The sequence below is a fragment of the Lepidochelys kempii genome, chromosome 2 (genome assembly GCF_965140265.1).
Source record: "Lepidochelys kempii isolate rLepKem1 chromosome 2, rLepKem1.hap2, whole genome shotgun sequence".
Lineage (NCBI taxonomy): Eukaryota > Metazoa > Chordata > Testudines > Cheloniidae > Lepidochelys > Lepidochelys kempii.
Window position 1 is genome coordinate 41,312,604 of NC_133257.1, and position 21,234 is coordinate 41,333,837.

Genomic DNA, 21,234 nt, shown 5'->3' on the forward strand with positions numbered 1-21,234 from the left:
GTTAAAGCTTTTTAACTATTAAAACACAAACTGTTAACATCTCATGTCAAAATATACAAAGTAAACAGCCTTAAATCAAGCTCTAATAAGGTCTCAAGCAGCATTTTTCTTACTTTGCCTATCTGTAAGTTTCAGTTATCATCAATGGAAATATTTTTCCGTCTGTTTGTGTGTGTACGGTGAAATAGACATTTATCAACATTTACCGATAAAAAGTTAGTTCTTCCAAGCTTCGCTGTGAGACAGTCTTTAATTACATGATCATAAACTCTCTTTCCACAAGATCCCTCCTCATTCAGTGCACGGGAAGCATGCTACTCACTGAACAACTAGCTATTCAATATTTCATTTTATCCTCATTGTTCAGCATGCGGTCCCAATGCCTTATTTACTGCAAACTATCCAAACCTTACTCTGAAGACAGAGTAATTATTTCCTCATGGGCTTTTCTACAGCACTCATCATTATAATATTTGAGTGCTTGACAAACGTTAATCAATTTATCTTCACAGCATCCCTGTGAGGAATGTGGTATTGTTTTCCCATTTTGCAAATTGAAATCATTGCACAGGAAACCGTAATACTGGCATTTTCTTACTTCTGAGGGCTTGAATTTGCAAACAGAACATTCTTTTAATGTAGTTGTTATGTACAATTTTCTAGATTTAAAAAAAACAGAAATTCTATCACATAGAAGAATATTGACTCCCACATGGTTCAAATCAGCAGGCTTGGAACCTTTCGATCTTCAGAACAGACCTCTGGCACTTGAACTAACCAAGTAAATGGTAGCAGTAGTACGCTCTCATCCTCTATACAGACTCTAGTCAACAAAATAATTGTAAGAATTTTTCATATGGGCAAAAGAATGCATTTTTCTCTAATCCTCTGGGTTTGTCTATATGGCAAGTCACTGAGTGGCAAGCCCAGGTGTGAATCTACAGCACACCAGCTTTCTGCACAGTAATATCCTGTATGGACCCTGCTACAGTGGAGTAAAATCTCAGAGTGAGGCTTGATGTACAACTATTTGAAAGTGCAATATGCCAAGCCGCACTCCAGAATTTCACTGCCTTGTACAGTGTCCATGGTAACTTGCCATGCAAACAAGTCCTCTGAGAAATGGCTGGCTATTTTTGCTTAAATTGATCATTTAAGATCTACATGCAGGAGAGAGGTCCTTCTTTCTAATGGGAAATTATTCTGTGAAAACTGTATGTTAATTTAACAGTTTCATGATGAAATGTATCAAATACAGGAGTTAAAAAGACAACCATACATACATACAGGGAAACTACCACCTTTTCCAGTCTGCATTAAAGTCAGTAAAACCTTGCTGACTGCAATTAATTTAAGGGCTCTTAACAGCAGAATGGCACACAATAAAGAAAACAAACGATCACTTCTTCTGATGTACGCCAGTTGCTCTTTGTATCCTCTTCTCCAAACATAACTATTCACTACTTCCCATTTGTTAATTTAAAGAAAGGTGTTAAAATATCTAAGGGTACGTCTTCACTACCTGCCATCTCGGGGATCTATCGGGGATCAATTTAACGCGTCTCGTCTAGACATGATAAATCAATCTCCGAATCAACGCCTGTACTCCACCTCGGGAGGAGAAGTAAGCAGAGTCGACGAGGGAGCCACCGCAGTCAACTCACCGCCATGAGGACAGCCAGGTAACTCGAACTAAGATACTTTGACTTCAGCTACGCAAATAGCATAGTGGAAGTTGCATATCTTAGTTCGAAACGCACCCCCCCAGTGTAGCCCAGGCCTAAATAAGGAAACTATTTAGGAAAGAATGGAAAACTAAACTTATAAACTTGGATAAATACATCTGGTTCATGTTGATAATTAATTGCCCTAAATGTAAACATGACAGAGGTTTATCTTGCACAGAGGTCATGTAGGGAATGTGTTTTTGTCTGTGTGTGCTTGTGAAAATCAGAGGCCAACAGCAATAGCTAGGTCAGGGTCTGTATAACACACAACTCTACCAATGCACTTAATGCCTGATGTACAACACATCTCTTTCCATATTTGATCTCTCCAGGACGTACAGTGCTGTTTGCCTCAAACTGTTTGACAATGTAAAAATATGTCCAGTAGGGAGTATCCTGAGAGCAGACGACATAATTCATTTCACTTTTGAGTTTAGCTAACCGGAACCAAGTCATCTGATTGACGGATGGATGGACGAATGAATGGATGGATGGACGAATGAATGAATGCATGCATGCAAGCAAGCAAATATGGAAAAAACAAGAAAACACATATTGAAGACAAAGTATGGGAGAATAATGTAAAATTTAATCTTGCATATTTTGAATCACAGCTAGAGAAAGGAAGAACAGGATGAGGAAAAATCAGGCTCTAAAGAATGCTATTGCAGAAACAGCAGTGGAAATGCTATCACATTAAAGGCTGAAGTGCGATGGCCCCTATAGTGATTCGCACACACCACTCCAACTGACAATTTTGAAGTCCCACTAAAGATTGAAAGCAGAGTAGGATATGTGTCTACACAGCATTCTGGAATGAGCCTCCAACCTGGGTCAACAGACTTGGCCAAGGAAGGCTCACACTGCAACTTCAAAGGGCTGTCTACACAGCTATTTTTAGAATGCTAGGGCAAGCCCTGCTCGCCCAGTTTCTGTTGACCAGGGCTAGGAGGCTCGCTCCAAAATGCTGTACAGACATACCCATAGAGCCCAGAATCTGCAATTCCAGTTGAGATTCTGGTGATACATAAGTGTGTAACATAACAGAAAACAGCAAGAGCTAATAAAGAAAGGATCTTAACCAAAAATGAATAGCAATTAAATTGAGTTATCAGGTTCAATTTTTTGAGAGGGGGATAACAGTGTGAAAGTGAGAGAAAATAAAATAAAAATGCTGAATTTTTAACAGTTTTCAGGAACTATGATCTATTCTAGAAAGCCGGGGGAGAGGGAATATTTCTTCAAAAATACATTTGTTCAGTGAAAATGAAGAGCTGTGGAAGGAGTGAGAGAATGGATAATTTATCTGATGTGATTGTGACAAAAAATTAGCAAGTCTCAGAAGACTTCGTTTTCTAATCTTCTTTTTTGAGACAGGGAAACTGGGAGAACAGAGTAATTTAAACTACATTTTGGAATTGATGTTCATCAAAAGGAAGAATGGGATAAGCACAAGAATAGGAGTCAGGAGATCTGGATTCAATAGCTATACGCTGGATGAGCTTGAACAAGTAACTTATAAGTTTCAATTTCCCCATGTGTAACATGAGAGTGCAGGGGAAGTAATACAAAGCGTACATGGGTGTATTGTGAAGTTTAGTTCATTATATTTGCAAACTAATTTGAGAGTCTTGGATGGAAAAAGCTGTAGAAGTAAAAAGTATTATTCTTAAAGTTTTGTTAAAGTGAAGGGGAGACCCCACAGATGAAATCTCATTGTAAAAGGGTAGTCAAAAAAGCAAACAAAATGATAGGGTGAACAAAGAATGGGTCAAAATAATATAACATTATCTTTAAATAATTGGTACCCTCACCTGGAGTACTGTAGTCAGTTCTGATCCCCCTCTCTCAGAAGATAGATAGCAGATATAGAAGGGCATCAGAGTTGGGCAACAAAATGATTAGAGGCATTGACAGACTTCTATATGACTGTGAAAGTGACTGGGACTGTTTCATTTAATATGGAGATGTTTAAGAGTGAAAATGTGCCTCGCACATAGTGGGTGGTACCACACATAATAAACAACATGATAGAGATATTTAAAATGGATAGATGGTGCAGAGAAGGTAAATTAGGCACCCCCAATTTACCCTCTCACATAATATAAGAACAATTTGATATTCAATTAAATCGAAAGGCAACAAATGTAAAACTGATAAAAAGAAATACTGTTTATACAAAGCATAATTAACCAGTGGAACTCATTATTATACAGCATCATGGAAGCCAATTGCTTAGATTTAAAAAATATATTAGCCATTTATGTGAATAACAAGAACATCCACAATTATGTTAGATAAGAAGAATTAAACAGTTTATTGAAAGGATATAAAACCTCATGATTTAGATAGGGGTTAGGAAGAACCTTCCCCTCAAGTTATTTCATAATTGTCCCGAGGGGTTTATTGCACTTTCCGATACTATCTGGTACTAAGACCTGAGACAGGATACCTGATGAGATAGACTGTTGGTTAGAGCTGGTATGGAAATGCTCGTGTTCCTGTCTTGGTTCTTTCCAAGACCCTCTGGCTGTCATACACCAACAAATATAAATACCATTTCACTTTGTTACAGTACAATGCTACAGTTTTTAAAAATCAACTTAAAGCTGACAGGCTTTGGAAGGGCTTTTCCATTTACCAAAAAAAGAGGCAAAACTTTGTCCCATCTAATTTGTTTTGGAGACCTCCAATGGTTTTATGCTCACTTGAGTCCTCTTTTTTCCCCTCACTGAAGATGTGAGAGTTTGCATGTGTCATGGGAATGAGAAAAAAATAAAGAAGTTAGAAAAGATAACTTACTGCTGCAAGTCTTCTGGTCAGCGTTCAGAATGTATCCCTGTTTACATTTGCACATGTAGGAGCCAGGAGTGTTAATACAGAAGTGATCACAACCATGCTCAGTTATACTGCACACATGGGGCACTGAAAAAAGAAACATCAGTCATTACCATGATCAGTTAATGGTGACTATAACTAAAATGAAAATAAATTGCTTGTTAAGGATTATACTATAAAAATCTAGAGGTTCTAAAATTAATTTTCAACAATCAAGACAAACACAGAAATCTTAAATCTCCATTTATTATTGTGAAACATACAACAAAAGCATGATAGTAGTATATATTTATGCCTGAAAGTATTTTGTACTTAAGGTATTTCTGTGCCTTATCGAAATTTATATTATGTTTTTGTGAATGGAGTTAACCATTGTGCAAGTTTTCTACCTTAACAGTTAAAATTTTATGTGGAGTTAATATAAAACAAAACATAAATTATAGAAGAGTTATTTTCATACACAGTAAGGCAGATATCTTAAAATGTTGAATACTGTGGATTTTAAATAGATATGGAGCCCAATAAAACAAATATATCACATTAAGCTGGTTCAAGAAATAAAATGACTTTAAATACATTCACTTTTGTGGACTATTTAATTATATGATTGTTGAATGAAGAAAATAACCCTACACAGACTAATGAAATAGAGTGAGTAGCAGACAAACTGATGAGGAAACTTGCACTATTCAGGTAATACAGTGCTGAATGTCATATAAGCATGCAGCTAGATTAAACTGAGGCCCATTCACCTGTAGTCCAATAAACAGAAACTGAACACGAGTATTTTTTCCCCAGGAAAAGAAGAATACCAGCCTTTCTGAATTAAAAACATATTTTTTACTTTCTCACCAAATTAAATTGCAAGTTAAAAGTAGCAAAATGCAAAAGAGTGAGAAAGGAAGAAGGAAAGAGAGCATTTGTCTAGTTCTGCAGTGTTCACTGCTGTTTTATTGGGCTTTTGCTTTCTAGATCAGACTGACTCTGGGCATTAAGAATCCCCTATAATCTTTTCTTTCCACTTGAACATTGCTTATATGTCACGTCTGTTACATATCGTGAAACCCTTCCCACTGAATACCTAGTTACGGATAAGTACACTTTGTGCAGTAGCCAGCTAAGAATTTAAGGAGTCTTCATTGTACTAGATGGATGAACCTCTAAATTTATGGACTATATACATTTAACCTCCATATTTTTAATGGCCCCAACAGAAACCAGAGAAACAGCTCAGCATGTGGGGTGTGTGGTACTTTTAAAGAAAAAATGTGGTTGAAAAACACATACCCTGCATCTAGTCTTTGAAACAGTCTCCAGCATTATGAGTTCACAACCAGTGTACAAACCAACACTGTTTCTAACCCTCTAATTAAAATTTTTGGATCTTAATATCATCTGCTGTACTACAACTTTTCAAGTGCCTTCATTTATGTGGATAAGGATCTACTGGAAGGAACTCCTTGTCTTTTTCTTCATACTCTTCTGAATGTGAAACGTAAGCTCTCTGATGCATCTCCAAACGCAAGTCTCCTGCTGGCTGTATTCCAATAGCCATAATAATTAAATACTATCTTATTATGACAAAAAAAACCCTTTTAAATCTGCCAATTGCTAAGCAGAAAATGAAGTCATTTTAATGTCCCATGCATTAGGGAATCTTCCATTTATAAAGTGAGCAAATGCAGCACAAGATGTATTTATAGACTATTACATCAAAAAACCACACACTACCTTAGAAGAACATCCAAGTTGCAAGAACATTCAAATACTCAGAAGTCAGGAAATACTAAAATTAAGGTTCCCTGTGGGTATGTCTACACTGAAATGTAAGCCCAGGTTTAGACTCAGGCTCAAACCTAAACCCCACTTCCATCTACACACAATTCTGTCTGAGTCAGGCCTGGGTACAGGCCCCCAGGACCCTGCAGTGGGTGGAAGGTTTAAGTCCGGCCCCATGGGGGCTCAGGCCCAAACTCCATCTTCTGCATTGGGATAGAGCTTGGGCCTGGGTCCCCCAGACTTCAGACCTGAGAGTCTCTCAATGCTGTCACACAATTCCATGGGCCAGTGTTTTTTATCCTCTCTATAGCCAGTTGATGCCCAGGAAATGGAAGCAACTCTCTTTGTTCAAGTACAGTAGCTCAGTGTTTAACCCTTCCATTTTATTCTGATCGCTGAGCTGCTGACACATTGAACCTTCTCCTTGTTTGCAATGGCCACCAACCAGAAGTCTTTTGCCAGTTGCGCTGCTTCCTGATCACAGGAGCACAGCCAGATTTTGGTGAATCTCTGGTGCAAGGTGAGCAAAAAGTTAAATTTTAGCAAGAGTTCCAGGAATGACCACGTGTCCCAGGAAATAGTGAAGAAGCTGGTAGCACTGGGGATTTACCAGACACATGCCCAGTGCAGGAAGTGGCTCAAGACCGACTATCAGAAAGCCAGAGATGAGAACCATCTGGGAACTTGCCATCATACAACACAGAGCCACCAGAGCTTCACAACAGCCTGGTCAGCCAGGATGGCGACCTTCTCACCCCTGAATCCAGTATAGGACCAGATGATGCTACCAAAATGACTCTGTTACTGAAACCAGTCCCAAAGGAGGCTTTGATGCTGGAGCAGCTGCAGCACATCCTGGGTCTTTACTCAGAGGAGCTTTTTGATGTCCCCCCAGAGAAGCAGCCCGCCATGGAACTGGCAACAGAAACAGAAGAGGCAGAAGTTGCCCCAGAGCCTGGTAGGTTTCTAGCTCCATGTGTGTTTTTATTAATATAGTAATGGGAGGGATTTCTGGATTATGAACCAATGCAAAAATTACTACCAGCCACAGATGGCTGTGGCTAATGGCAGATTGCATGCCAGCGGCTTAGGAACCCCCTGCTTTGGAATATAAAATGGACACCAGGAAGTACAAACAGTGGAACAAGCATTTAAAAAAAGTTTTAATAGAAGCTCACACATTCTTACTATAATGTGGAGGGATATTAAAAATATGTACCTTATACAGCCTTCCCTGTTACTGTGCCACTCCACCCCTCCCCAATGGTTTAACAAGGCTCATGTAAACAGTGAACCGTATGAGGGGGAGGGAGGTGGAATGTAGTCCACTTACAAAAGTAGTCCATTTAAGCTAAATGTAGCCCATGTGTGATGAAAACATTTGTCTAAAATATAGCTGGAGGTTCGTATGCAGTCCAGAAATGTGCCAGGGATGGGCGGAGGTGGCTGTCGAATTCTTGGCCAGTCTGTATTAGCGTGTGTGTTTGCATGCAGTCCTAACAGGCTGCACTGTGTCAAAGTCAGATTCAGGACTCACATAATTTGTCAGACCACTCTGTTTATTAGCAAAGCGCTTTGCCAATGCACCCAGATGTGAGCCCCTCTCTGAGGCTCAAGGTAACTTATTTATACAGCTAAGCCAAAGCCAATTTAACATAAGAGACAAAAGGAAGCAGAAACTGACAAATATACATACATATCTTATTTGCATACTAACGTTTACCAATCTCCTAGCTCAGTAGGAGCTCTAAGTTAATTAGTTTGAGGACCCATTGTCTCACACTCCTTAATGTTTCTCTTCCTGACAACTATATTTCAACAAACCCTTCAAGTAGCATTTCTTGAATGAATTATAATTTCAATATAATTCATTCTACTTTCACAATCCCTCCTTTTGGTCAAGCTACGCAATGACCAACAATGACTGGGTTCCACATATCAATCGTTCTTTATCTCTTTGTTCATCAGTGATATTTAAAATCATCAAATTAGCACTCTGGTTTGGGACAGCTATCTGTGTAGCATGCTGGACACAATTTTGGATACGACAGGAAAGTAACTGAAAACATACAAAAATTATTAGGATTCCAAACAGGAGAGTTAGGGCTCCCTGAAACAACCAGTTTCCTATGCCAGAGAAATTGAAAAGGTTAAGTAGCCACAAGTTACTTAGAACTTGGCTCTTTGTGGGGAAGCACGATCTGGGGAAGCACGATCTATTACCTCATTGGTGTTGTCTGGTATATATACACAGCAGTCTTTTCCAATGAGAGCACAAGTCCCTCCTTTTGCCGCCAGCACTATGTCCAATGCCTGACGGTTTTGGAGGGCCATCTGTCGAATTGCCCCTGTTTCTTTGGCCAGGGCTCTTAAACTTTCTCCGGTTTCATTTGCCATTATTTCAACTACTGCTTGTAACCTTAGGAGCCTTTTTGCATGGTGTATTACTCCCCCTAATGGTATTAAGGAACCACCAATGGCCTCTTCCCAGGTTAAGGGGCTTATGTTATTTACATACCATTGGGCATCTGTTAAGTCCCTTCTTTTTCGCCTGAAATTGCACAGGCGTTCTCGAGGGAAAGTTCCTAGCACTCTGAATTGTGGGAAGAGTCAGGCGGGATAACAGATTCCTGACCAATTAGCTGGTAGTGAGGTATAAGCTCTGGTCCCACACACCCAGTGATGGCCTATTAAGGCCGGGAAGGGTCGGTTGCACCTATTTGTCATATAGGTGTTTGCAAAGGAGGAGGAGTATCCCCCAAAGGGTACAGGGTAATTCTCCTTACGAGGAGTGGTGTTATTTGCATGACTGTAGGGGGAACATGAGATTGATTTCTCTGTTTGAATTCATATCTCCATACCCGGCCCGCCACTTTTTAGTTTTGTTTGAATAATCCCATACACCATTGGCCACAATATGCTAAAGGCAACGGCTTTTCCCCAGATCCAGCTCTGTCCCATTACACACCCAACACCAATGACCTTTTCCCTCCACCACACTTATCCATTTAGATGCATTTATTCCCACCGCTTCCCAAGTGTCATTGCTGTTCCATATTTTGTTAAACGGACGAGGCCCTCCAGTGAGGTCTGGGGACTTGAGTGGGATAGCCAGGACAGGAACACCAGTTTGAGAGTGGGCTGGGATGTGGCTGCAGACCCAGCAATTAGAAATATTAAGGGTCTGAGCTATCCACACCTGCTGCTGGATAAAAAAATCGTCATCGTGGTCTCCCCAGACCATAAGATACCAGCAGCTGAGGAACAGCGTCTGCTTCTGGCAACGCTTACGAGAGCGTAGATTGTAAGGTATTGCAGACTGTTCCTCTACATCTTCTTCTGGAGTCAAAATTGACTCTGCGTTGTCCTGAGCTGATGATTGGTTCTCTGGGGATGGTGCCTTCTTACACTGTGAAGCATGTATCCACGCTGCGATGACAGATAGTTTAACAGCCATCTGTGTAGTAAGCAGTACCTGATGAGGACCCTTCCACCGGGGCTCCAAGGCATGCTTTCGATGATGGCGCCGTACGTAGATCCAATCACCTGGCTTGAGGTTGTGGCAAGCGTCGGAGGTGGGTTCCGTGGGCCAGGCGACTCGAACCTGTGAATGGAAGTGACTTACAGCTTGCATTAGTCCCTTGGAATACTGAAGGAGCGCACTGTGAGTCAAGTTCAAATCTGGAACGGGAGTAATGGTAGCTGTAAGTCACTTCCAATGCACCCAGATATGTGAGCCCTGAATCTGACTTTGACAACTGAAAGCCATGAGGAGGCAGTAATACATGGGGACGCTAATGCAGCATCCTGATTGCCCCATGAATTTTGACCCAATCTGAATTGCTGAAAGCACCTCTTCCCCCAAGCCCTCTCTCCCCACAGCAGCACCTGGGCTCGGGGGGAGAGGCGCCTCTCCCCGCAGCGGCAGCTCTGGGGCTGGAGCTGCAGGACAGGCACCCCTTCCCCAGCCCCAGCAGGTCCGGGCTGGGGGAGGGCCGCGCCGCTCCGCTTGCACCTGGGGCCGGGCCACTATACCCCGGCCATGGCTGGGGCCACGCCGCTCCGGCCATGGCTGGGGCCGCTCTGGCTGCGCCACCCCGGCAGGTCCAGGCGCCGTAGCCACAGCAGAGTTGGGGCCGGAGTAGGCCCAGGAGGGGCACCCCAGCCATGGCAGGTTGGGGGCCGGGGGAGGTGCACCCCTTCCCTGACCGGGGTCCTGGAGCGCCTGCATGGCGCTAAATAGGCTGCTGCGCGGCCGTGCGGCTTACAGGGAACTTAGCTGAGCACTATTCTCCAGGCAGTTCATGTACCTGTCACAAATCTGTCCATGGTAGAGCTGTATGAGGAGTGCATAACTCCAATTAACCCCACGCCAGCAGGCATTGTCGGGTGTGTCTTTCTTGTGGGCCAGTGCTCAACCCTCCGTCTGAGGCCTTGTTTCTTCCCCTTCTTGGGGCCCCAAGTGAAACAACAAAACAGCCTACAGTCAACAAACAAGGTAATCCACCCTGCCCTCTCCGCTCCTATCCAACCCCACCATGGCAGCTCCTGGACTTTCATTTTAATAATGTATAGCAAAACCTACTGAATCCCCTTAACATTAAATTAAACAAACCTTGGAAAAGACATTAGCTATGCACCTTCCACTTGCATGAATTACAAGTTACGAATACCTCCCCTAAACTTCAATTGTTGGTTTGAAAGAATCATTAAAAAATTAAGTCATCCATAGAACTGGAGGGGAAAGTTTTCCTATCCCACAAAAATTTTTGACATTTCAAAAATTTTTCTACTCTTCTTGGAACAAAATGAACACCTTTCAACGTTTTTCATGAAAAGCCAGAGAGAGTGTGCACACCATCCCAGAATAGCCAATAGCTTAGTGGCTAGGGCACAAATAATTATATATTCACTGGGACAGAGAGAGACCGACTCTATAGCCCAGTACAGTAACTCCTCACTTAAAGTCGTCCCAGTTAATGTAGGTTTGTTGCTGATCAATTAGGGAACATGCTCGTTTAAAATTGTGCAATGCTCCCTTATAGCCTTGTTTGGCAGCTGCCTGCTTTTTCCACTGCTTCCAGGAAGAGCAGCCTGTTGCAGCTAGCTGGTGGGGGCTTGGAACCTGGGTGGACCAGCAGCCCCCCTATCAGCTCCCCGCTCCCCTAAGTTCCCTGTGTGGCAGCCACCCAGCAGGCTATCAATTGCCCACAGTTCAGCTGTCCCCTCTCCCCCTGCTGTTGCCCCCCACTACTTTACCACATCTCCACAGAGCGGGGGGAACACGACAGGGCTCAGGACAGAGGGAGCTTGCTGGCAGCACTGCTGTCTCAACTTGCTGATTTACTTTAAAAGGGAATGTACTTAGAGTGGGGTCAGCGTACTTAAAGGGGAAATGCGTGTCTCTCTCTCACACACACACGGTGTGTGTCTCTGTCTCTCTCTGCCATGCTGTCTCCCCTCCCTCCATTTGTGCTGCCTTGTAGAGTGTGAGGCTACATTAACAACAATGTGTTAACCCTTGAGGGCTCAGCCAAGTGCTAGGTCATCATTTAGCAGTAAGGCATTTCCCAGGAAATATCCGACCCTCTTCCACCCTCTGACTTCACCACCTCAACCAAACTTCACAATCATTATTGCTGTGTACAGTATCAAATTGTTTGTTTCAAACTTATACTGTATATTATATAACATAGTCTTCTGCCTGGTGAAAAAATTTCCCTGGAACCTAAACCCCACTATTTACATTAATTCTTATGGGGAAATTGGATTTGCTTAACATCATTTTGCTTAAAGTAGCATTTTTCAGGAACATAACTACAATGTTAAGCGAGGAGTTACTGTAGTTAGAGCACTCACTAGGTTCATGTTCCCACTCCAATGAACATTTATTTACACAAAGTGGAACAGCTCTAACAGGGGAGCGAGACCCAGTCCCGAACAGCCAATAGCCTCGTGGCTAGAGCACTACTAACCCTAACCACCAAGCTATTGGCTATTTTGGGGTGGGTGGAAGTCTCTCTTTTGTTTTGAATAGAAAGTTTTATCGAAACTGACCCTTTCTCACCAAAAATTTTGATTTTGAGAAATTGGCATTTCTGACCAAAAAACTCTGTTTTGTCAAAAAATTCCCAACCAGCTTTATTCATCCTGTGGCCTAATACTCTATCACAGTGGTTCTCAACCTTTCCAGACAAATGTTCCCCTTTCAGGAGTGTGATTTGTCCTGCCTACCCACTAGTTACACCTCAGTTAAAAACCTCACTTAAAACCTATTTGCTTATAAAATCAGACAAAAATTAAATGTGTCACAGCACAGTATTTCTGAAAAATTGTTTACTTTCTCATTTTTACCATATTATTATAAAATAAATCAAATGGAATATAAACATGATTATATTTCAGGGTATAGTATATAGAGGTGTGCAAACAGGTCATTGTATGAAATTTTAGTTTGTACTGACTTTGCTAGTGCTTTTTATGTAGCCTGTTGTAAAACTAGGCAAATATCTAGATGTACTCCCTAGGAGACCTCTGTGTACCCCCAAGGGTATGCGTACCACTGGTTGACAACCACTGATCTACCATACCTTTAAAGAGACATGGGCTCAAGTACCAGCCTTAGCTGCTCAAACCCTGAGCCAAGAAGTGCTGTGGAGGCATTCCCTGAGCACAGGGAGTGCCTTTTGGCAAGCAAAGGCAATCCCGCTCATCCTCCACATCTCTTCCTCTGGAAGGAGGGCATCTGTACCCCAGGGCATGTATGCTGAGGACTTAGAAGCAAACTACAAACAAGGCTTGTATTGTTTACTTGACACCTACTACTCTGAGAAGTAAGTTACTAACCAAAGTAAAACACACTTGTGCTGGCCCCACCTCCATACAATTTAAAGGAATAATAATAATAATTTTAAAAAAAAAACCAGTTGTGTACTATTTACTCTTCACTCTGTTTAAACGTAATGTTGTCAATTTGCTTTTTATTTATTTTAATGTAACTCTCTACCATGGCTGATAATATAGCAGAAAAAAATTGTCAAATATATTATCTGATGAATTTCAGTAGGTTGTGATATCACTGCTTCCACTGGAGCAATGTTACAATATGGAGTGGTTCTGGAAATGGCAGCTTCTCCTCACTGCCCTACCCATATGCATCACCCCTATTCTGGGGGGATCACTTCTAGGTGTGAAAGGGCATTTTGGTCTCCCCACCCATTCATTCTGTGGAGTCTCCACTGAAAATGCCAGCAAGAACATAAATTGTGATGGCTCACGTGAGGCAGATGCATGTTCACTTGGACATGGGTTCCATACAATTCTGAACACACTAATTTGTATTAACATCTTCCAAAGCAGTCTCTATGCATCAGGGTAAAGTAAAATAGAAAAATGTATTTTAACATGTGGATTAGAACAGATCTTCTGCATTAATCTTAATATATTAGATATGTCATAGGACTTTTTAAAAACCTGTCTAAATTCATAATTACCTGATATAAAACTGTGACCAAGGGACCTCTTGGTGCCCATTAGCAGAAGGAACAGGGGTGCAGAGGGTTACAGGGATCCCTTTGGTCTACAGAATAGTTTATCAAAGGGTGTCATGTAAGGTCTCTACTGAAAGTCTGTATCACTGATCATCCTAATCATTGAGAAATGTATGCAGGGAAATGTGTGAGATATATATCTATATCTATCTATCTATATAAATAAAAGTTAGGGTCTGAATTGGGACTGGTCACCAGAATGTGATAAACAAGTTTTGTTCAGCCAGGACATGCTTATCCACCTGTCTGGATATATGTAAATTGAGTATTGTATAATTCACAATGAACACCTATTTACAGCCTGAGCAAAACACTACTCAAGTGCACAAAATGCTAATCAAGATATTACAGGGGAAGGTTCTCTACAGGAACAAACAAGCAGCAAGGGTTACTCTGTTTACAAATATAAAACAATGGATCATCATGAACTATATCTGGGAGAGCGGGAGGGGGGAGGGGAGGGGGAAGGGGAACAGGCTGCCAGCTGTCGTATCTTATGAATGGAGGACCATAGCCAGTCTGATTGTTTAACCCTGGCACAGAAACTTTGGGCAAGCTATCCTTTATGAGACAGGAGAATGACTTGTTAGTTAAGTTCAGGCTCGAGAAAGCATATTATGATTTTATTTTATATATAAGCATTTGTATCTACTAAGTCTGTTTGCTTCTTCTTGAAACTCTGTTCTTTGTTAAATAAATTCATACTTATTTTCAGTATAAACAAATCTAAGTGCTGTGAGTTGAGTGGAGCCATGATGCGGAGGTGAAACTGGTAAACTAGTGCGAATATTCCTTTGGGAGTAGCAGATGTGTGAATGCTGTGACTGTCTAGTGCAGGGGCGGGCAAACTGCGGGCCGGATCCGACCCCTCAGGGCTTTGGATCCGGCCTGCAGAATTGCCCCCCGTGGCGCCATGGGCCCTGCGCCGCTCTCAGAAGCGGCCGGCACCACGTCCCTAGGGCCCCGGGATGGGGGGAGAGCAGAAGGCTTTGTGCATTGCCCTTGCCTCCAGGCACTGCCCCCCACAGCTCCCATTGGCCAGGAACAGGGAACCGCAGCCAATGGGAGCTTCGGGGGAGGTACCTGGAGGCGTGGCAAGGGCAACACTCGGAGCCCTGTGCCCCCCCACCCAGGGGCCATGCAGGTACATGGTGCCATATGCTTCCCAGAGCGGCGCCACGTGGGGCCAGGGCAGACATGCAGGGAGCCTGCCCTGGCCCCGGTGTGCGCCGCTGCCTCCCCAGAGCCCGAACCCCTCCTGCACCCCGCCCCCCAACTCCCTGCCCTGAGCCCCCTGCCGCAGTCCGCACCCCTCCTGCACCCCAACCCCCTTCCCTGAGCCCCCTCATACACCCCGCACCCCTCCTCTGCCCTAATCCCTTGCCCTGAGTCCGTTCCTGCACACCGCACTCCCTCCCACACCCCACACTCCCTCCCACACTCCAGCCCCCTGCCCCGACCCTGTATACAATTTCCCCACCCAGATGTGTCCCTCAGCCCAAAAAGTTTGCCCACCCCTGGTCTAGGGGCACAGGGGCTGGACATTCCAGGGGAATGCTCAGAGTGCGTGGGGTTTGGAGTGTGCCTATTGCTTACCTGCAGAGGAACTGCGGAGCCTGCAAAGGGAATGTTTGTGTGGCCTGTGGCTGGTGGAGTTGGGGAGATGACCCCTGTCAGACACAGACAAGGCTTCCTCATGCTAAGGGCGGGTTTTAATGAGGTGCCTCACAACCCCGGGTACCCCCAGGAAGGATCACAAAAGCCATTTGCCTATTGCAAAATAGTGTACATGAGCAAAGATTACTTTTAACTTTATTGCATGAATGAACAATACTACAGTAATGGCTGTTCATAAGTTTTTGTACACAAAAAGGACTGTAGATGAAACAAAAGTACTACTTAGTTTTCATGTCTCATTTCTAATATTAAGGCACGTGCAGAGATATTTCTTTGCACAGTGTCAATATATAAGAATTTGGAAGGGTTCTATATATACTGCCGGAACTCTGTATTTTGGTTATAGCCAAGAGAACATTGTGACCCTAACAGCAGCCCAGTACAAGAGGGCGAGGGGCTCATTGGTATCTGGTAGTAAGCTTCAAATGGCATGACCAGTTCAGCATACCCCCAGTTCACAAAGGTCATAAACTGTATTTGATATGTGTCATGTAAGGTGTCACTGGAAAACTAATAACACTGATCAGTAATATTCTTGCATGGTGTATGTACAGTAAATGCCCAAGGAACCATACAAATGTGAAGGGAGTGGGTAAACAGGTTTCTCCAAGATAAAGGACAAGCTGATGCCTCCAGCCAGGTGTCATCAGAGTCATTTGGCAATCACATGGCAAGGACTCGTTTGCATCGCAACGGGAAGAACAGAAACATTTGCATTTTTGCAAACACCAATGGTGAAGGAAACCAGCATTTCCTTCCTTCATCACCAGATTCCACGTCTCCTTCCCCACGGCTTGAATTAACCTTATTTTGTGTGTGTGTGTGTGGGGGGGAACCTTCAGAAGAATCCATTTCACAAGGTCACTGGACTCTGAAAGAGAGGGGCAAAGAACCCAAGTTACCTTTAAAAGGAACAAAACTCTCTGGAGTTTGTGGAAGATCCTAGCCAGAGGGGTGGTCAGCCATCTTGCTGGAAGGTACTGTGGTAAGAATCTGACCTTGAACTAAAACTACAATTTTGTTAAATCTTAATCTCTAGGAAGCGTTTTTCACTTTTATTTGCTTGTAACCATTTCTAACTCTCTGCTTCATACCTGAATTCATTTATAATCCTCTCCCCTTTTGGTAATAAACTTTTTACTTTTAATCTAAACCAACCCAGTGCTGTTTGAATTGAAGTGATTGTTAACTCCAGTTAAATTGATAAGCTGTGCATTTTGTCCCTGTAGCGGAGCAAACAAACCTCTGATTGGTCAGAAAAGGACTGCACATTGCAGAGCCTGCGGTTTTGGGAAAATTCAGGACTGTGGGGTGTTGGGGTCATCTTGCAAGATGTACATAAAATCTGGTGGATACGAATGTGAGACTCGGGTGTAACAAGCAGGCTGCTGGAATCAGTGTTGCAGACCCAGAGGTACTTATCTCGCAGACACTCAGTGCATGCTAATAAGATGACTGGGAGTGTCCAGATAAGGGAGCTACAGCAGCAGAGCAATTCAAGGCACCCAGGGTTACAGGACAGGCAATGGCACAACCCCTCCCTGGTTTGGACTGTACCCAGAATCTGACAACCGTGAGGCTTACAAATTTAAAGATCAGTACTAAATGAAAAATATTTTAAAAATATAAATCAAATTACTTATGACATTTAAGTAGCAAAGGATGGCAAATTATGCTAAAATAATAATAATAAATAATAAATGGTAAAAGAAGGGTATGTGTATTTCACTAATTGCATATTTTCACTAGGAATTAAATCACATTTTTATAGGTCCAACAGCAGAATTGGCTCTCTCCCTCCCAGTTATGTCTGCTATGCTAAGTGTCTTTTGGATAAATCTCTTTTATTGGTGTATACATTTTATATGAATTAGGCTCCAATGTTTTCTAGTTTAGTTAGCTTTCTGCTTAGCTTTTATGTTGCACCACAAAACCTAAGTAATTTTTCTTTGATGTTTTTGCATGTTTGTTTTTCACTCTGAATATTTTCACCCAGGCTTTCAAATCCACAAATAGTTGTCTTACCGCACAGTTTAGTCTGGAATGCAGAGGTTAGCGTTTCAATCTGACTGAAATCAGCCACCAAAAAGACATGCTCTTCATGAGGTTCACTTCCAATGGACTTCAAGGTGTTCATATCCACTCTTCCTACACCAATGGCAAAAATCAGGATGCCTGAGTTCCGGGCTTTAGCTGCAACCTCTGCCACAGGATCCTGTGGTCTCCCATCTGTCACTATCATGATAATTCTGGGCACATTCTGGCTCAGTGGCCGCGCCCCTTCCGATTCTGAAAATGCAATGTTCAGTGCATACTGAATAGCCAGCCCAGTCATGGTGCCAGTGGCCAGGTGCATCATTCTTTTCACTGCTCGTTCCACATCATGTTTCCTCCTGAACGTCTTCAATGAAAACTCATGTTTGACTGTGCTGCCATACTGAAGGAGGCCTACTCTGGTGACGTCAGGACTGATGTCTAGGAACTGCAAGATGGTTAAAATGAATTCCTTCACTTTTTCAAAGTCGTAAGGACGTACACTGCGAGAGCTGTCGATGATGAAGACGAGATCAAGACGTTTGCGGTTGCAAGCATTCTCTGGAAGAGGGAAAAAAACAAAGGCTATTTGACTAGAATTCTAAAATACAAAGCAGATCAGGCTGGCCCAAAGATTCAACTGTGTTGTCAAAACAATGAGCTACTATGTATCTCAAGGGAAAGCAAAGTCCAACCATGGACCAAATACTACTTTTCTACAATTCAGCTGCTCTTCAGTGCAAAGGGATGATCTCCACAGAGTACAATTTCCATGGCATGCGTGCGCTTGCACACATGTGCACGCACACTTTCTAGAAACATTCTGGTCATATCTGTCCCTCACTGCACTTTCTTTTCCTTCTCTTGTACCTCCTTTCCTGCTCCTCTGGCTTTTTCAGTGCCTGTTATTCCCTCTTCCCTTCTCTCTTCCTCCTCCTCCTCATCCTTCCCCTACATTTTCTCTCTCTTCTTCTCATCATCTTCAATGCTTTTTCAGTCCCTCTTTTGTTCCAACATTCCCTCTTTTCTCCTTTCTCCTCCACTTTCCCTAATCCAATTTTCACACTCTTTAAGCTGTCTCATTAATGTTTTAATCTTTCTCTATTCCCATTACCTTTCAGCACTTTTTACCACTGTCAGGAGGGAAAGAGGAGAAAGGAGGAGTTGGCATAGGTATTTATCATATAGTCTTTAATTGCATGGTCACATACTATTTTTTCCACTGGATCCCTACTTCATTCAGTGCACAGGATGGGCAATGCTCACTGAATGAGCAGCTATTCAATATTTTGTTTTGTCCTCATTGTTCAAACTGTGGCCCTATGACTGACTTACTGCACACTATTCAAACTCTGCTCTGAAGACAGAATTATTACTTTCCTCATGGGCTTTTCTATGGAACTCATCACTAAAGTATCTGATTGCTTCACATACATTAATTAATTATTTTTATCTGTGATGAATGGTGGTATTATTATCCCTATTTACAGAGGGGGAACTGAGACACAGAGTGTTTAAAGGTTAAAACTGTCTCCTAGTTTTGTGTGTCCAATCTGAGATGCAGTGGGCCTGATTTTTCAGAGAAGTTGGCATACATAGTGCTGTACACATTCAAACACAACTCTCAGTGACTTCAGCGGCAGCTGGGAATAGTCAGCACTTCTGCCAATAATACCTCAGGCTCTCAAATTGGGCACACAGAAAATAAGGAACACGTAATGTGTAGCCAACTGTGTAAAGTAAAGTAACTTGCCTACCATCACACAGGAAAATTGGAATCAAATTTTCCATGGTGGAATTCAATGGTATTAACTTTGGGACCACCTTTTTCTCTTCCTGCAGTCCCTTGGTCTCATTCACTACACACCTTTCAACTTCAGCCACTAATCGGGCAGGATTGTATAGACAATAGCCTACTTCGCTATCCAGATCACCATCTATCTTGTGCTCCAAATGAGGCAGGAGTCTTATGAAAAATGTAGTATGTGATCACGTCAATCAAGATTGTATAATACATATGCACAAGTAGGGTAGCCACTTGCAGATTCCTGGGATACTGAAGGTTCCAGGACTTCCAAGAATGGCATGACCCTCCCCGGCACTGGCGTCATCTTCCACGAACAGTGCATGTGAGGTTATGCTGCACAAAAAGTGTCCCCACTGGCGTGACCTCGCATGCACGCTGCGTGTGAGGTTATTCCACATGGAGGGTACCATCTTTAAGTGCATGCTGCTCTGTCCCACTAGTGTGACCTCAAACACCTTGTGGGTGAGGTCATGCTGCTTGGTGGGCACCATGTTTAGGTGCATGTCCCCCCACCAGTGTTACCTCACACACATGGTGTGTTCAAGGTCATGCCAGAGGGGGTGGAGCAGCAGGCTCTTAAAAATGGCATTCCCCATGCAATATCAGAGAAAACCACATCAGGTTTTGTTCTAGTGCCGGACGCAGGACAAACCACCCCAAAAGAGGACTGTCTGGCTCAAAGCCAGACAAGTGATCTCCCTACACACAAGGGAGCTGATTTAAAGTTAAATCGGTGCAACTTCTGTGTGTGGACAAGCCCTTGTTTAAGTTCTCTTGTGAACAGCTGAAAAATACATGTTTCTGCCAATGAGAAGGAAAGGAAAGGATCCGTTTCCATTCACTAAATCAGAGGCCTTTTCACAGGCAACCAAAAACATTTGTAGGTATAGAATAGAAATGCTTTTTGCTGACCATAAAGTAACTGCATGGACTTCAATAGCACAGGTATAGGTGTGACTTTTTTTTGTAGGAGTGGTGGGTGAAATTCTGTGGCCTGCGTTGTGCAGGAGGTCAGACTAGATTATCATAATGGTCCCTTCTGACCTAAATATCTATGAATCTATTCCTGTGGAATCTACAGTACAGCTTTATTCATAAGCAGACGAATAAGCAAGAGCCACATAGTCTTGCAAAATCAAAGGATGTGGAACATAAGCCAAAATGAGCAGAAATGGAATTCCAGTTGTAGTGGGATACAGGCTTGCTGGCATATTAACCAATTTTCCATCTCATTATCTTACTGCTCTATCTAATTATTACTTGTTTTAGCTAAAGCAAAATAAAACAAACACAACACAGGTGTGATGTGGGGTAATTTGCAGGAGTGCATGCAAAAGGGAAGAAAGCCAGCCACTGAAGAAGGGCTAAAGCTGCTTCTCTGGAAAGCTGGTGTTAAAACTAGCTAGTCACCAGTAAGGACAGGCCAAAACTGGAACCTCACACCTGAATCCCTTTGTGTTTCACAAAGAATTTTCAATTTAAATCTAAGGATTTGGACTCACCTCAATGGCTCCGGTTCCCTAATTCCCCACGTGGGGGTTCAGATGCAGATCTCTGTGTAGAGAATCTTGCACAGTATCTGCACAACAGTACTGGACTGTGCTATAGAGCACTGAATGGATTGATAGTAAGGGATAGATTCCACTAGTGATACAATACATCAGTATGATTTTCATCAGTAAAATTCTTATCTATGGTAACCTCAGCTACTTGACAATAAGACAATAGTTTCTTTGTGGATTTAAATCTTTGTCTTCAAATGAATATTTTTTAAAAAGATCAACAATTAGATTGTTTAAAGGTGCAATTTTGATGGGTTGGT

General features: G+C 42.6%; 1 protein-coding gene across 10 annotated transcripts in view; it reads right to left on the reverse strand.

The window, feature by feature from the left end:
• The window catches only part of MATN2 (matrilin 2), a 127,422-nt gene that overhangs the window by 66,491 nt on the left and 39,697 nt on the right, over positions 1–21,234 (reverse strand). For 8 of the 10 annotated variants that reach the window (XR_012157127.1, XM_073330492.1, XM_073330495.1 and 5 more), the window contains exons 3-4: positions 17,597–18,166; positions 4,530–4,652 (exon numbers count right to left, since the gene is read on the reverse strand). Coding sequence is in view for 9 of the 10 variants with exons in the window: in XM_073330492.1 (XP_073186593.1) it covers positions 4,530–4,652; positions 17,597–18,166 (693 nt within the window). In the remaining variant the exon portion in view is untranslated. Of the gene's footprint in view, positions 1–4,529; positions 4,653–10,654; positions 10,732–17,596; positions 18,167–21,234 lie in introns of those variants that run through there. The other 2 variants (XM_073330498.1, XM_073330497.1) reach the window with 2 other exon arrangements.